The sequence below is a fragment of the Scleropages formosus genome, chromosome 1 (assembly GCF_900964775.1).
Source record: "Scleropages formosus chromosome 1, fSclFor1.1, whole genome shotgun sequence".
NCBI lineage: Eukaryota > Metazoa > Chordata > Actinopteri > Osteoglossiformes > Osteoglossidae > Scleropages > Scleropages formosus.
In genome coordinates, this window is record NC_041806.1 from 16,329,331 (window position 1) to 16,344,485 (window position 15,155).

The 15,155-nt window shown below is 46.9% G+C and overlaps 1 protein-coding gene across 2 annotated transcripts; it reads left to right on the forward strand.

Moving 5' to 3' along the window:
* Window positions 1–385: 385 nt before the first annotated feature.
* LOC108937831 (ATP-sensitive inward rectifier potassium channel 10-like) lies at window positions 386–14,475 on the forward strand. Of its 2 annotated transcripts, none has more exons than XM_029250170.1 (6): window positions 386–706; window positions 9,668–10,018; window positions 10,490–10,701; window positions 10,791–10,922; window positions 11,667–11,844; window positions 12,349–14,475. In XM_029250170.1, exons 2-6 carry the CDS (start codon window positions 9,670–9,672, stop codon window positions 12,756–12,758), a joined length of 1,281 nt encoding a protein of 426 aa, XP_029106003.1. In that variant the 5' UTR covers window positions 386–706; window positions 9,668–9,669; the 3' UTR covers window positions 12,759–14,475. The 2 variants fall into 2 exon arrangements, with proteins under 2 accessions (XP_029106003.1, XP_018613520.2); XM_018758004.2 differs by lacking the exon at window positions 386–706 and adding an exon at window positions 5,568–5,746.
* Window positions 14,476–15,155: the final 680 nt, after the last annotated feature.

A 15,155-nucleotide genomic window follows, 5' to 3' on the forward strand; every position in this document is an offset into this window, starting at 1 on the left:
AGAGAGAAAGTCAGAGACATATGGGGGGCAGTGTGAAATTTTTATCAAATTTTTTCATGTCAGTAAGCAGACAAGATTGAAAACTGACAACAGATAGATAGATAGATAGATAGATAGATAGATAGGAAGGAGAGGAGAGAATCGGGGTGGGGAATGGATTAATAGATTGAAAAGGTGTTGGGAGCGAGCGAGGAACTGACTTAATCTTTCTCTGTTATTCAATGAGAGAAAGGCAAGCGCATGTCCACACGCAGAGGCCTCGACTTCGTTTAAACACAAGTGTATGTGTGTGTGTGTGTGTGTGTGTGTGGGCGGGGAGGGATAGAGAGAGAGGGACAGAGAGAGATAGATGGGGGGGGGCTGAGATAGATAGAGAGGGGCAGAGGGAGGGAGCGGAATATCGCGCGTGTCTCCGTGCACCTCGAGGGGAGCCGCGGCGCGCGCCACGTTCTCTGTCCGCGAGCGCCGGCGGTTCGTCCCGTCAATTCGCACACTTACTAACAGTTATGTAAGAGTGTAGCGCACCGACAGAAAAGCAGACTTACCCACTTTATCACCTAACAAACATGTAAACTGCCGGTGTCGTGAGCCTACGGGGAACTTTGAAATAAGTTTAACTAACGAGACGCCGTCGTATTTTAATTTTTTTGAGCTTTCAGCTTAAGAATAGTTTCCGACTCAGTGCCGGAGGAATCCCGACGAACAGGTAAGTAAGGATGAGCGCTCGGCTCCGCCACTTTTCTCTCCTAAGACTCACTGGAGCTTCTTACTGCACACGCGGCAGTGACAGTGACACTATTATATGTACAGTAGTATGTGTCCACGGTGCACCGAGAGTGAGAAAATTGCGAGTAACGGGGTGGTGAAGTTCTGTGCGATGCGCTCCCCTCAGTCTCACGCCACGGAAACAACGTCAGTGTTTTTATTATTGGAACAATAATCTCCACATTTCTGGCTTCTTTTTCACATTAGGAGACGATGAACGCGCAAATGCAGAGGCAATGAATGGAACCACATCGATTCATTTTGCAAAGCAAGATCCCAAATGTGGCTGCTGCTGTAAATAAGTATGGAGACATGATGAATGGCATGTTTAAATGATTTTTTTTTTTTTTTTTCCTTGCTGCTCTGTTAACGCGCCAGGTGTAGTGGACAAGTCGCGTTTCGTAGCCGTCCTTAGACTAGTATGACAAGTCGATGACAGTGACAGTCCGTCCCTGTGACACTTTTTTTTTTTTTGTTCACACACTGTTCTCTGTGCGAGTGTTTCCTTCAACTTCCATTGGCATTGCAGCTCAAGTGTCAGTTTTGCAGCTGCAGTCAAACGCTTCGTTTTGCTGGTGGGTAGAATAAAAAATATGTAGATATTAGTGTATAGAGTGAGCATTTCATGTTGATGTCATTTGAGCGAGGAGACTAACTTGTTAGAGATTGCGGGTCCAAAATATTAACAATAATTCTCAGAGGACTCATACACAAACGTTGATGGGAAGAGTTTCAGTTTTTCTTGTGCTTTTTCCGTGCCAAAAACACCCAACTTTTTGTTGGCAATCTAGTCTTTAAACAGCAACCAAATAAATATATTATGATCTACATTCACATTAATACATTTTTCCACAGTCAAGATCTCTTCACCATCATTTCAATTCCCTTTAATTAGGTAAGAAAACTCTTTTCTTGCAATACAGACATACAACTGGACACTATATTTAGCTTTTAATATTAGACTCCACATCCGGATTTTGCTGTGTATTTCTAATACATCTAGTTTATTATATTTCTGTTATTCCACATTTTAGACCATGTTTAACAAATTCCTTTACCACTATATTTTTATCTTTTTTTAATCTTACTTTTTATTTTATTATTTTTTCAATCCTATTTTCATCATTATATATCCTTCATACTTCTTCGGTATGTTTCTAATTTCTACTTTATTTCTATTGCCTAATTTATATTATCTCCTCTGTCAGTCTGTATTACGGACAGTCGAAAAAGCATTTTACTGCACGGACTAAGTACGGTTGTGTGTGTGACAAATGAACTTGAAAACTTGAAAACAAATAAACTTATGTCCACCTCCAAGAAGTACATCAGTATCAAAGAGGTGATTTTTAAATGGAATTTGAAAATATTATCATAGCAGCTTAGCAGATACTTTTGTGAAAGAGATCAGCGCAGGTTCTTGCTTTGCATGATGTCCGTAAGCACAGCTAGTTACAGGTGGAAGAATTTGTGATTAAGTACCTTTCTCATCAATAGCAGGTACAACAGCAGGGCCACTCCTGGAGGTTCCTTAACCACTGGCCAGCATTCCTTTGACTATCAGTAGAGACACCACTGTTTTCAACTCCCTAAACGATCAATTTCAGGGCAAACTTGCTTTCTTTCTTTTTGCTTTTTATTTCTTTACTTTCTCGCTAAATATGAATGGCAGAATCTCCTAAGTCGTACTTTAAGTTCAGTCACACTTTAAATTTGTTTCATGAACTTGTTTTTCTAGACTCATGTTCGACAGGTGCTGTCCAGCATTATCCCCTCCAGTCTTGGCGTCTCTGACTCTGAGATCATGCCATCAGTTTTGTCTCTTGTCATTGGATGGTTTCACCTGTAGCGTTTCTATCTGTGTATATGCTAAAAAATGTTACACCACTTAGTATGAGCTCATTTATTCATTTAGCAGATGCTTTTCTCCAAAGCGAAAATCTCCATCATGAATTTTTCACCTATTTTTTACATTGTCTTTTTTAACATGTCTGACCAAAAGTTTTCCTTTTTCCCTGGATTTCTAGCACACTCCAGGGTTGCAATAAATTCTTCTGATTTACAACAGTTTTTGCATTAATGAACCATGTCTCAGTTATTTCAGGACTTAGACACATAGACACATGATACAGATTGTCCCCAGTACAATTGCTGAGGTATATCATACCTCAGATTAAACTCTGTGTACTTCCAGACATGCATTTCAGGTACAAAAACACAACAAAAAGAAAAGGCTACAAAAATGAGCCCTTTTCTTATTTTTATTTAAAAAATTGTCTTTTATGCAGTGTTTACATATAGGCATTTTTGACTAACATCATCACATACAAAATTCTGCAGCACTAGAAAATCATGTACTGCAAAATGTGCAGTTTGTGCTGGAATATTGGATACCAGGGTAAAATAGTGAAATTTAATAACAGCCTAATTTTGGAAAACATTTCATGCATAGCAACAGGCAGTCTTTCCATTTCTGTGCCTTTCCTTATACACGTGTATATATCACTTTGTATGTGTTTTATTGTTTATGTCTCTGTGTTTGCATGCACATTTCTGTTGATCCACTTTCCACAAAAACACCTTCTTCAGCTGGTGAAAACACAACCAGTTGCCAAATGAGAGCAGAGAATTATGCCCGGGGTGCTGGTATTGAGCTTGATCTGAAGTATTCCTTCAGTTCCTTCCAATTACATGTTTTGAAACGTAATCAGCAATTTTTATTAAGACATAGCACAATAAAGCAGGAAACACAATTTGTGTGGGAAAATAAAAATTGCTAATGATTCTGACCTTTTACTAAACTCAGTGATGCCGAACAGCAATTAAGCGAGTAAAGTTGTGTTGGAGCAGTTGGCGTTCTGATTGTTTGTTTGCTTGTTTATTCACCGTGTGGGCTCTTTTCAGGATGCTTTCAGAATGTACTCCTACCTGTGTAGTAGGCAAAAGGAGAGCTTTTGGTTGTTAGTGCAAATTGGAGCAGTTAACAAACTCACAAAGTCTAACGTGTGATGTTTCTGATGCAGAATGGGCACACGTAGAGGGGAGCCATGAATGAAGGTGAATGTCATGCGTTACAAGGGTGCTCAGCACCGGCTCTGGGATTGTGGAATGCAGTATCGCTCCATTGTGTCCAGTCACAACAGTAAGGACTGACAAGTCACGATGCTGCAGTTCTTGAGTGTTGTTGCTCTGCAGAGAGTGCAAACCGCACGGCGAGGCCAGACCAGGCCAGGCGGTGCCAAACCATGCCATAATAGCGTGCTCCGCGTTCAGCTGTGCTCACGGAACCGTTGGATCATTAAAAAGTGAGAGACAAAAAGAGTGCAGTCCATTCATTAAGGGGAAAGAGGATGGTTCTCCTGAGTGAGTGGAGCAGGATGCCGGAAAGTTATTAACAGACACATATGGCTGGTTAGTGTGTCCGAAGCACACAGGAATGGAAAGTCAAAACACAACTGTACAAATAAACCAGTTGGGAACTCTGAAAAACCATGAAGTCATGCTTGATTTTGACAGATTGAATTAATTTTTTTATCTGTGTCAACTCTGGGCTACTGCTACTGACATCATAGGTGCTCTTTGTGTGAGGTCAGTCTGTGCTTTCTGGTGGTGCTCAGTGAGGCTCTAGTTAACACCCCTGTAACCAATGTTGTGCTTTGGTCACCTGGCCTGCAGTTAACAAGGTTACTTCTCACATTTTGGGCTTGATGTGGTTTTCTGACCTGCAGAGAGCAACGTTGTTTTTTGAGCTCTGGTCATAATGTGGTTTCACAGCTTGCGATGCAGCAAGCCATATTTTAGGGTTTGTCACACCATTGCCTAAACCATTTCAGGTTGGATGAGGGATGGACGGAAGTGTGAAGTCCAATTCATTGTGACCATTCGCTGGGTATTCTAGGTAAGGGAACAGGGCGTTTACCACAGCCTTCTTTCGTCCATGTTTGTGGGGAGCAAACACAGCTTTGCTGCATCCCCATGACCCGTAGAGTTAGATCACAACACAACCTAAATCTTTGAGGACTGAGTCACACCATAGCCAAAACCGTTGCAGACTATGTCACACCATGGTCTAAACCGTTTTAGGCTGAATCTCACCAAGGTCTAAACCATTTTACACTGAATCACACCATGGTCTAAACCCTTTTAGACCGGATCACACCATGGTCTAAACCCTTTTAGACTGGATCACACCATGGTCTAAACCCTTTTAGACTGGATCACATCATGGTCTAAACCATTTTACACTGAATCACACCATGGTCTAAACCCTTTTAGACTGAATCACACCATGGTCTAAACCCTTTTAGACTGGATCACACCATGGTCTAAACCCTTTTAGACCGGAACACATCATGGTCTAAACCATTTTAGACTGGATCACACTATGGCCTACACTGTTGTAGATTGGGTCAAAAAAGCATTGTATAGTGACCAATGTCTGACCTTTGTCTAATCAAAGGGAGGAGACTTGCTAGGTCGGGGGTGCAGGTGAAGACGGGGGGTAATCTCAGAAGTGGATGCAGTTGGACCCCATTTGTGGGTGTGTTTTCCTCTTCCGGACCCTCCAACCCGGAAGGGTTAACAGCAGGCCCGGCTGTGGAGGATTACCCGGCTCTGCGGAATACTAATGAGCGCTCTTTGTCACAGATCTGTGTCTGTCTCTCTTCTTCAGCCCGGTCCGAACGCCCTCCCCCTTTTTCTCTATGGGCCTTTCTTTCACACTCGTACACACACACACACACACACGCGGACACACACGGACACACAACTGTGCCTCCCCCTCTTTCTCAATGGTGTCTTTTGTCCCTTTCATGTTTCTTTTAAACAAAGGATTCTTGTCCCTGCAGGAGAGGGAAAGAGGAAAAGAGGGAACGAGAGACCCGGAGCTAAAGCTGGAGACATGGAGGAGAGTGATAACACAAGTTAGGAGTGTGTGTAGGGATGAAGTGGACGGAGCAGGAGAACGGCACACTCACTATCGGTGATTATCTTTTCAAGCACGCACTTGGTTAAGGCACTTCGGGCTGCTTTTAAGAAGCGTGGTACTCTGTTGTTTCCTGAGCTCAGGATGAGCTGTGGAACTGAGCCACACCTTCTGGAGAAGTTCTTTGCGAGAAGCTCATGTAGCGGCTCTGTGCGGGTGCACTACCGTGTTTTGTTATCGTAATTCTTGAAGCACTTTTGGAGTTGCTCAGAAGGTCTGATGTCTGCTAATGAAAAGAGCTTTGTCCCGTCGGCGGTATTGACCATGCGCTTCAACCGCGGCGGTCTTTCGGTAGTCTCTGTGTAGCCGGGCTCTGCCCTGTCAGGAGCAAAATACTTCCAACCCCAGTGTGACTACAGAGTGTGATGCATGTTGGAGTGACCCAGGTGGGGGAAACTGCTTTGCAGACACAGGCAGAGTGTGTCGCTGTAGACGAGGACGGCTCTTATTTACAGCGTTTTGCCCTTTCATTACTGCACAGCAAGTGTTTGCAGTTATTTGGGAAAGCAGAGGGGTCTGTCCTTCCCACTGCGTGTGTGTCCGTGAGATCCGTGCGTGTGTGTCCGCGTGTGCTGAATTTGTGTGTGCGTGTATTAGTGCACAGCACTGTGTTTTCAGAGTGGGTTAGAGAGCCACATGCTTCGCTAAGTGGGCTGGAACGCGGGGCCGAGGTCAGGGGTCGACTTTGTGAGTCCAGCTCTGCACACAGGCTTCAGCAGATATGCACACACACAACTGCAAAGGTTAACAGTGCCAAGCAGAAATCCTGAACACACACTGTCTCTCTCTCTCTCTCTCTCTCACACACACAAACACACACACACACACACACACACACTGTCACACAGTGTGGGAGACGGGGACAAAATGGGATCCAGTGCTTTTTAAACAGTAAAATGGGGTCCCTCGGAATGTCCCTCGGACATTCACGCCAGTGACCCTGTCCAGCTGGCCGCCACCTCCCAGTTGGCCTCGTCGACCGACCCTCTCGTTTTTTCTCTGTTCTCAGCTCTTGTGATGACTCTCACACTTCTCCTTACCTCTCCCTCGGTCTCCTCTCATGTACTGACTTGAACTTCAACTTGAACCTGAACTGGATCGGGCTTTGAAAGAGGGGGGTAAGACTGTTCTGGACAGCTGTCTGACGCGCGGATGCATTATTTACGACAAAAGGGCGAATGTGTACCTGCTGTGGAGATGCGTGCCACTCAGCTGCGTCCTGAAAGCGCAGGCAGTAACAGTGACCGAGTCTCAGTGATTGCGTGGAGAAAAAAAAATCAGAGGTGTTCCTGATGCTGCTACAAAACGCGCAACAAGGTGCCGTTGAGATGGGAACCGTTCGCTGTAATCGACACAGCGCGTAAGTTAAAACGTCCACAGGGGTGACCTGTCAGGACAGTCCCCCACAGAAATAGAGAACCAGGCACTCCCGGGTCTGCCCGAGGAGTCTGCTGAGAGATTGGGCCTGACAGTTGGGTTGAGCCGGTGGCCAAAGCCGATACCTTGATATGAGTCTCGGTGTGAGAAAGACGTGCCAGTGCTGTCTGGGTGAGACCTGCTGAAATGACCCTCTGACCTCGAGCACAGGAGTCCTGATGAGGTCCAGGCAGGGTGATCACTCTGTGAGTGCAGTCCAAGAGGGACTGAGGCCCGACAGGTGGCGCCCGTATTGTGCTGTGCAGTCAAGTAGAGGACTCTGATGCGATGCAATCACACAAATTTACGAAAAATGAGAGGAAACCTAATATCGTAAAATCCCCGTGCAAAACGGTTCCCGCTAATTGTCTAGAGCTTGGCAGTGTGCAGACGCCTGAGTGACGGTGAATAACCGCTATGCCTGGGGGGTGACATTATCCCATTGCTGTAACCAGCGCTTCCGTGACCGATCGCTTCATGGACAACACCACGAATTACACACACACTTCAGATGCTTTTGTTTTTACAAATAATTATGGCAATTACTTAAGCAGCGCTTTTAGTGGGTGAATATGATTGCTTCGCCAAATTGTACGCATAGCTAATCCATTGTGAAAAATGTAAATTAGAGAGAGAGAGAGAGAGATGAGATTGTTTAGTGCTGTGCTTGAACTTTGAGAGTTCTGTCTTATGAAATGTTCACGTTCCCTCTGCCGTTATTATTCTTGACATCAGCAGTTGCATTCACTTCTGTGCACTTAGTACTCCGCAAACAGTACTGCTCAGTAGCTGTGCTGAATGACTCGGGGAGGGGGTTGCTATAGTAACGAGCTCATACAAAACGCACCCAGTGTGTGTGACTGCCCACCTGCCTCTAACGCGAGCTCTGTTAGCATGCGGGATTCATAGAGACGAACACAAAACACCTTTTTCAACTTGTGTGCTTGTGCGTCGCTGTGTATGTGTAAAGCAGCTTTTCGGCAGGTGGCAGGTACTGCAGTGGTCAGATGGGCTGCCGTTGGACCCAGTGGTCGCAGGTTTGAATCCCACTCCCAGCTGTAGTACCCTTGAGCAAAGAATTTATGCTGACTGGCTCCAGTAAAACTAGCCAGCTGTGTAAGTAAGTTTAACATTGTAAGTCGCTTTGAAGAAAAGTGTCAGAAATATGTAAATTTAATCTATTAAGATGACACTTCTGTATCAAGCAGCTTACAGGGAATTACCCATTAATACAACTGGGTAATTTTTACTTAAGCAATTCAGGACAAGTACTTTGGTCAAGGGCACCGCAGCAGGAAGTGAGATCTGAACCTCTGACCTTCAGGTCCGAAGACAGCAGCGCTAACCATCACTCGTGTGATGAACATCGGTTCATACGGTGGAAAGAAACAAACTAACTGTACTTAAGAATCACGCGTCTGCAACTCTGTCTCTTTCTGCCAATGTAATACACATACTGTATTCTCTTTGAGATGTACGCCACTTTGGAGAAAAGCGTCTGCTGAATGAATAAATGTACAATGTAAATTTAACCACTACGCCACCCACCGCACCTCCAGTTCACTTGCCAAGGAGTACAGGCCGACAGGCCTCGATGCGAAGGGCCGTAGAGAACATGGTACAAGGAGCAACGCAGATCTGATTCCAGGACGGGTTTGGATCCTCTGCGTCAGCTGGGTGTTGATCCGGGAGGAGATATAGGAGCGCACTGTGGGAAAAGGGAGATAAAATGACGCGCCGCAAGGAAAGGTAGAAGGCGCTGGGGAAGGAGACCCTGGGACAATGGGCAACTGAGAGGGAGCTGCCAATAATGGGCCGATTCAAGTACAAATTTCTACCCTTTCCGGGTGAAACATTTGGCCGCCTCAATTCCCAGCTGAAAGTGCCCCCTTTTCTCCTGCACTGGGCAGCTAAAGGTGGCTCTCACCAGAGAATAATGTGCTGCCTTTCTTCTAAAATCTTGATCTCGCAAATGTCTTTTCCATGAAATGAGCCTCTCACGCAGCGCAGAGCAGAGTGTGGAAGTTTCACCTCCTTAAATTAGCACAACAGTGAACTTGGCTCCAGTTTTTACCTCGCATTTATGTGTCATTTTCATGTAGCAGATGCTTTTCGCCAAAGCGATGCTCAGTTTAGAGCAAAGTGGGTTTTGCAACAACTTGTTTCACATACAGACTCGTGATTCTCAAAGCAGAGCTGAGTTGAATGTTGAAAGGGACTCAGCATCTCTGAAGGACTGAGGGAGTTCATTCCATCACATGGGAGCTGAAAGGAGCCACTTACAGTCAGGTGGTAGAAGTGGAGGAGTGTGGTGCTCTCGCTGGGGTGTAGGGAGCGATGAGGCCCTGTCAGTGTCTGGGTGCAGGGGGTGACATGAGAGGGGAGGGGGACACATAGCAATGCTTTGGCAGGTCAAACACAACACTACTGTCTTTTTACTCATCTGTCAGTTTGGATCTGTTGGACCAGTCATCACAGTGTTTGCCCCTCCCCTTTCCACAGAGATGACTTCAGCCACACCCCCGACCTCCCAGAGCACCTCTCCCCAGAAGGTCTGTCACTCACAGACCACCCAGACTGATGTAATGAAGCCACTGCTGGGGGGTGGTATTGCTGGAGGGCTCAGCACTCTGCGCCGGCGTCGCCGTGTGCTCTCCAAAGATGGACGGAGCAACGTGCGCATTGACCACGTGAGCGGCCGGGGGGCGCTGTACCTGCGTGACCTCTGGACCACCTTCCTGGATATGCAGTGGCGCTATAAGTTCTTCCTGTTTTCTGCCACGTTCGCTGGCACCTGGTTCCTCTTTGGAGTGCTTTGGTACCTGGTGGCCCTCGTCCACGGAGACCTGCTGGGTGAGTGGCAGAGCGACGCCAGAGTGAGACGGAGACCGGTCAGCGGTCACACCCTCCCGTCCAAATGCCCGCATGCTGACTGACACACCCGCACGCTGACTGACACTCCCCCCCATTGACTGACACTCCCTCACGCTGACTGACACTCCCCCACACTGACTGACACTCCCCCACGCTGTGTCACACTGACTGACACTCCCCCACGCTGACTGACACACCCCCATGCTGACTGACACACCCCCATGTTGACTGACACACCCGCACACTGACTGACACCCCCATGTTGTCTGACACACCCCCATGCTGACTGAAATACCCCCCATGTTGACTGACACACCCGCATGCTTACTGACACACCCCCATGTTGACTGACACCCGCATGCTGACTGAAACACTCACAAGCCAGCTTCGAGTGTCACCCAAATTTTGCTCATGCTCTCCCTTGTTGTCTGTCCCTGTACCCCCCGGCAGAGTTCGACCCCCCATCCAACCACACACCGTGTGTGATGCAGATGCAGACGCTGACAGGGGCCTTTCTTTTCTCCCTGGAGTCTCAGACCACCATTGGTTATGGGTTCCGCTGCATCACGGAGGAGTGTCCTGCTGCTATCATCCTCCTCATTCTTCAGCTTGTCATCACCATGGTGATGGAAATATTCATCACCGGAACCTTTCTTGCCAAGGTACCACACACCACTCCCCGCGGTTTCACTCGGCACCGCGGTCGACACACAGCGGCCTTCATTGCTCGCCTCCGCTTGGAACCCTGCAGGTTGCTCGGCCGAAGAAGCGAGGAGAGACGGTGAAATTCAGCCAGCACGCGGTGGTGTCGATCCACGAGGGCCGACCCTGTCTGATGATCCGAGTGGCCAACATGCGCAAGAGTCTGCTGCTGGGATGTCAGGTGCTTGAGCGAGGGGCTCACGTTTTCCTGTGTCTTCCGTGATGCCGGCGTGTGTTCAGCGCTGTGTGTGACGTTGTGTGCGACTTTGTTTATTTCTTTTACGTACTGTGGGTATTAATTTAGCAAACGCTTTTCTTCAAAAAAAATGATGGAGAAATCTGGATACAGACATGTGATTCTTGAGTACAGTCAGTCTGTCTCATACCACGGTATAAACCAGTGGTACATTACATAAGAAGCTCCATATAGAGTTTTTGGAATTATTATGAAACTCATAACATAGTACATGTTTATTGAGCACTTAGGAGATCAGGGGACGAGTGAATCTGGAAGAGGTGAGTTTTGAAATCCATCTTAAATATTGAGAGGGATTCAGCAATTCTGAGTGACAGAGGGAGCTCATTTGTGTTTATGTTACGGTTATCATCTAACCTTATGGTATATGGTCAGAGCTGGGACCTGGGCTGGACTCCGCCCTCCTATGGTAGTTTTCTTGATCTAGGTACTTACCCTGAATTGACAGAGTAAAAATTGCCCAGCTGTATAAATGAGTAAATCAGTGTAAGTAGTTTAACATTGGAAAGAACTGTGATGTAAATGATGCAGTAATGTGTGTCTCCTTACTGTGTGGACACACTGTTAAAAGAAACCTGTCTCTGTTTGTACGGGTGTGTGTGGCATGTGGATGTGTCTGTGGTGGGTGTGTGCTGTATGCATATTTATGCCTGCACACACATCTCCCAGGTGACCGGGAAGCTTCTGCAGACATCCTTGACGAAGGAGGGAGAGACGGTTCGTCTGGACCAGCGGAACGTCCCCTTCCAGGTGGACACATCCAGCGACAGCCCCTTCCTCATCTTGCCCCTCACCTTCTACCATGTGATTGATGAGAACAGCCCCCTGCGGGCCTGGGCTGCCAAAGGTATGACAGAGGGAAGGGTAACTACACACGTGCATGTGAGTCTGCGTGTGCACACTTGTGCATTGGTGAGAGGGCAGTGAATGTGTGTGGGCAATGGAGGGTTGTAGTGTATTTGCATGTGACTTTATGTATGAAGGTATGCAGTGTGTGTGCAAAGGATCAGGCTCCCGTTAGCGAGCCCCTCTCGACCCCGCGTCGCTGCCACATTCCTCCCCCCCCGAGCAGCGTGCATGCCAGGGTCATGTGTGCGGCTGTTTTCACAGGTGGGCGGAATTGCTCTGCCGACTGCGGTTTGTTGTTGCAGGTGGGCTGTGAGTTGGGGGGGATGGGGGGGGGTTCAGTGGCTCCTCCCTTTAATCGTTTTGTCAATGTGCACTTGTGTTCGATGATGCCAGTGCGCGCCCACAGCGGTCCCACAGGGTCCCGCGCTTCTCATGCTCCCTGTGTCTGCTGTGTGTGTGTGTGTGTGTGTGTGTGTGTGTGTGTGTGTGTGTGTGTGTACAGGCGGCGGGTGGACGGACCCCGAGCTCGCCGACTTCGAGCTGCTGGTGATCCTGAGCGCCACTGTGGAGCCCACTTCGGCCACGTGCCAGGTGCGCACCTCCTACCTGCCCGACGAGATCCTGTGGGGCTACGAGTTCCCCCCCGTGGTGTCCCTCTCCCCCTCCGGGAAGTACGTCGCCGACTTCTCCTTCTTCGACAAGGTGGCCAAGACCAAGACGCAGCCCCTCTTCAGGCAGATCCCGTCGCAGTGCCCGCCCCCCCACGGATACCCCGGCCCCGGGGGGGTGGGGCTGCTGGAAGGGGCGGATCCAGAGAAGATCCGCCTGGAGCAGAGCTACCGGGAGCGCGGAGAGGAGCGGGCGCGCCCCCGAGACAGCAGCCCCCTCAGTGTGCGCATCAGCAACGTGTAGGGGGTGTAGGGGTTGGAGGGGGACGGGGGAGTGGGGGGTGAACCCCACTGGCGCCCACGTGTCTCTCACCCACAGGTTCTCTGCCCTTATTCCATACTTCGGAGGCTGTACTTTTCCCAAATACCGGTGTTCGTGAGCTAAAGTGCCCTATAGGGCCTATTCGTAGCCGAATGAGCTGTGGCGAAAAAACGTACTGTGCCGTACCGGTGTATTTACCGTGGTGTAGTAAACAAGCAAACAATAGCAGGGCTCTTTAAGCACGGTCCGTGGGGGGTCTCAGTGTCCCAGAGGAGAAGCGCTGCAGCCTCCAGGGTCGGATGTGGACCGTAACTGCCTGACTGTGGTAAACTTTACCCCGACGACACTGGTTAACTCGCCCGTGCAGCAGCAGTCCATGGTAAAATACAGCACACATTCGGTAAGAATAATCACTAGAGAATATTATGAAGAGGAAAAGGCACAGAATGACAGGGAGATTTTAAAAAAAAAAGCGATATATTTCTTGATAGGTGCTTTCGAGAATGGATTTTTTTTATACAAATGTACTTATTTATATTTTTATCTGTTGTACTAACAGTAGTGATAAAATGATCATCAGAGCTTAGACACCTGAGGAATAACGAGTATCGCACTGCTAAGCACTGGAATGTATAAATATCGATGTTTTCTCTGTGATCGTGTGTGTCTGTGTGTGTGTGTGTGTGTGCAGGTGCGCATGACGACGTGATTGTATTTTAACAGTACTAAGAGCACTTTAATTCCGAGGGAAAAGGTCTAACTTCGCCACGTGCCTTCCTGTCTGCTTCCTCTGTGTTCCGCCTTCGAGTTCATCTTTAGTCTTTATGTTGACATACTTCAGTCTGTGTGCGTGTGTCTGTGTGTGTGTGTGTTTGTGTTTGTGTGTGAGAGAGAGGCAGAGATTGAGAGATGCTTTAACTTTGTGGAGCACAGTGCCATCTGCTGGTGGTCGCGTGTTATGACCGTGTATTGCTGACAGTTACCACCTCGAGCGTAAGCAGGGGAGCAAACAGCAGAAGTTCAGACTCATTTGATCATTGTAAAAAGAAAAAAGCTGAGAATTAGTCTTCTAATTGTTACACTCGTAAGACAAGTGTGCGCTTAACATGTGAACTGTTTCATTTCATCCATTCGGCCGCAGTTTCATTTTAGACTGTCCGTTATTAGAACTGGATGTCAAAAGCCTTAATTTAACCATCTGAAGCTAAGATATTAGATATATTCAGACTGATTAGGGCTGTTTTTCTCAGGCTGAAACCGGGTTTGGCCCTACAGTTGTATCTATTCTGAACCTTTGTTGTCAGTGTCTAAATACAGAGGATTATAACATTTATGACTATGATGGAGAACTTATACCTGGACATTTTTTCAAGGTGACACCATCTGTCATGTTCTGTGTTTATTAGTAACACATTGTCAGTTTGTTCTGTCACTTCAGTTTTTTCAGTCTTGGAATAGGCAATTTGAGTTTATTTTGTTTTTTTTTCCCCAATGCTTTTATGTACTACATAGGGTTTTGCAGTTCAAAACTGCAGTGTTGGCACCCTAACATTAAATGATCACAGTGCCTGATTTCAATAAACTTGCCATTTTAAAGCGCTTGTCTGTGTTTAAAGATGGATTCTGTGTGGTGCGGTACATAGGATGCATTAGCTTCGTTAAAAATTGCGGAAACTCTGTCTACATTCAAGAAGGGTCTGAAAACTCACCTTTTCCGGACCCATTTCGCCCAAGATCTCTCCAGCTCACGTACGGTGTAAATGTTCATGCACCGTAACTTCATGAGCATCACCACATAAAGCCTTTATTCAGCCACTACTTCTGCATTGTTTTTGCTTGCTTGTGTATCTTAATATTATTTAAAAAAATGGTCGGAGGGTATCAGGATTTGTCTATCCTGTGTTTTATGCACCTACTCGAACGATGAACCTCGGTGCAGCAAGTGGTAGGTAACAAACTAAGATTACTTGAATCACATGTCTGCAGCCATGTCTCTTTCTCTTAATGTAATGCATAAATTGTACATTTGCTGAGATGTATATCGCTTCGGACAAAATGTAAATGAAAAATGTAAAATGTCAAAGACATTTTTAAAGCAGTTCACTTACTGACCTGGACTTACTGCAAATGGAGAATTAAGATTGAAGTCACGCAGGAACATATTTGAAGCAACATTTGAGAACTGCAGGTGTTAATGGTTCCACAATACATGTTGCATTGTGCAAAAGTCAAAGTGGGACGCAAGTTTCAGTATCTGCCACAGGAATCGGAGGAAACAAAGGCAACAATTTATGTGACGCAGGAGGTGTCTCGAAGATTACAGTGCAAAACACACATGCATTCATAGGGCCCTTCTTGAGCTCCATGTGCTTCAAGCAC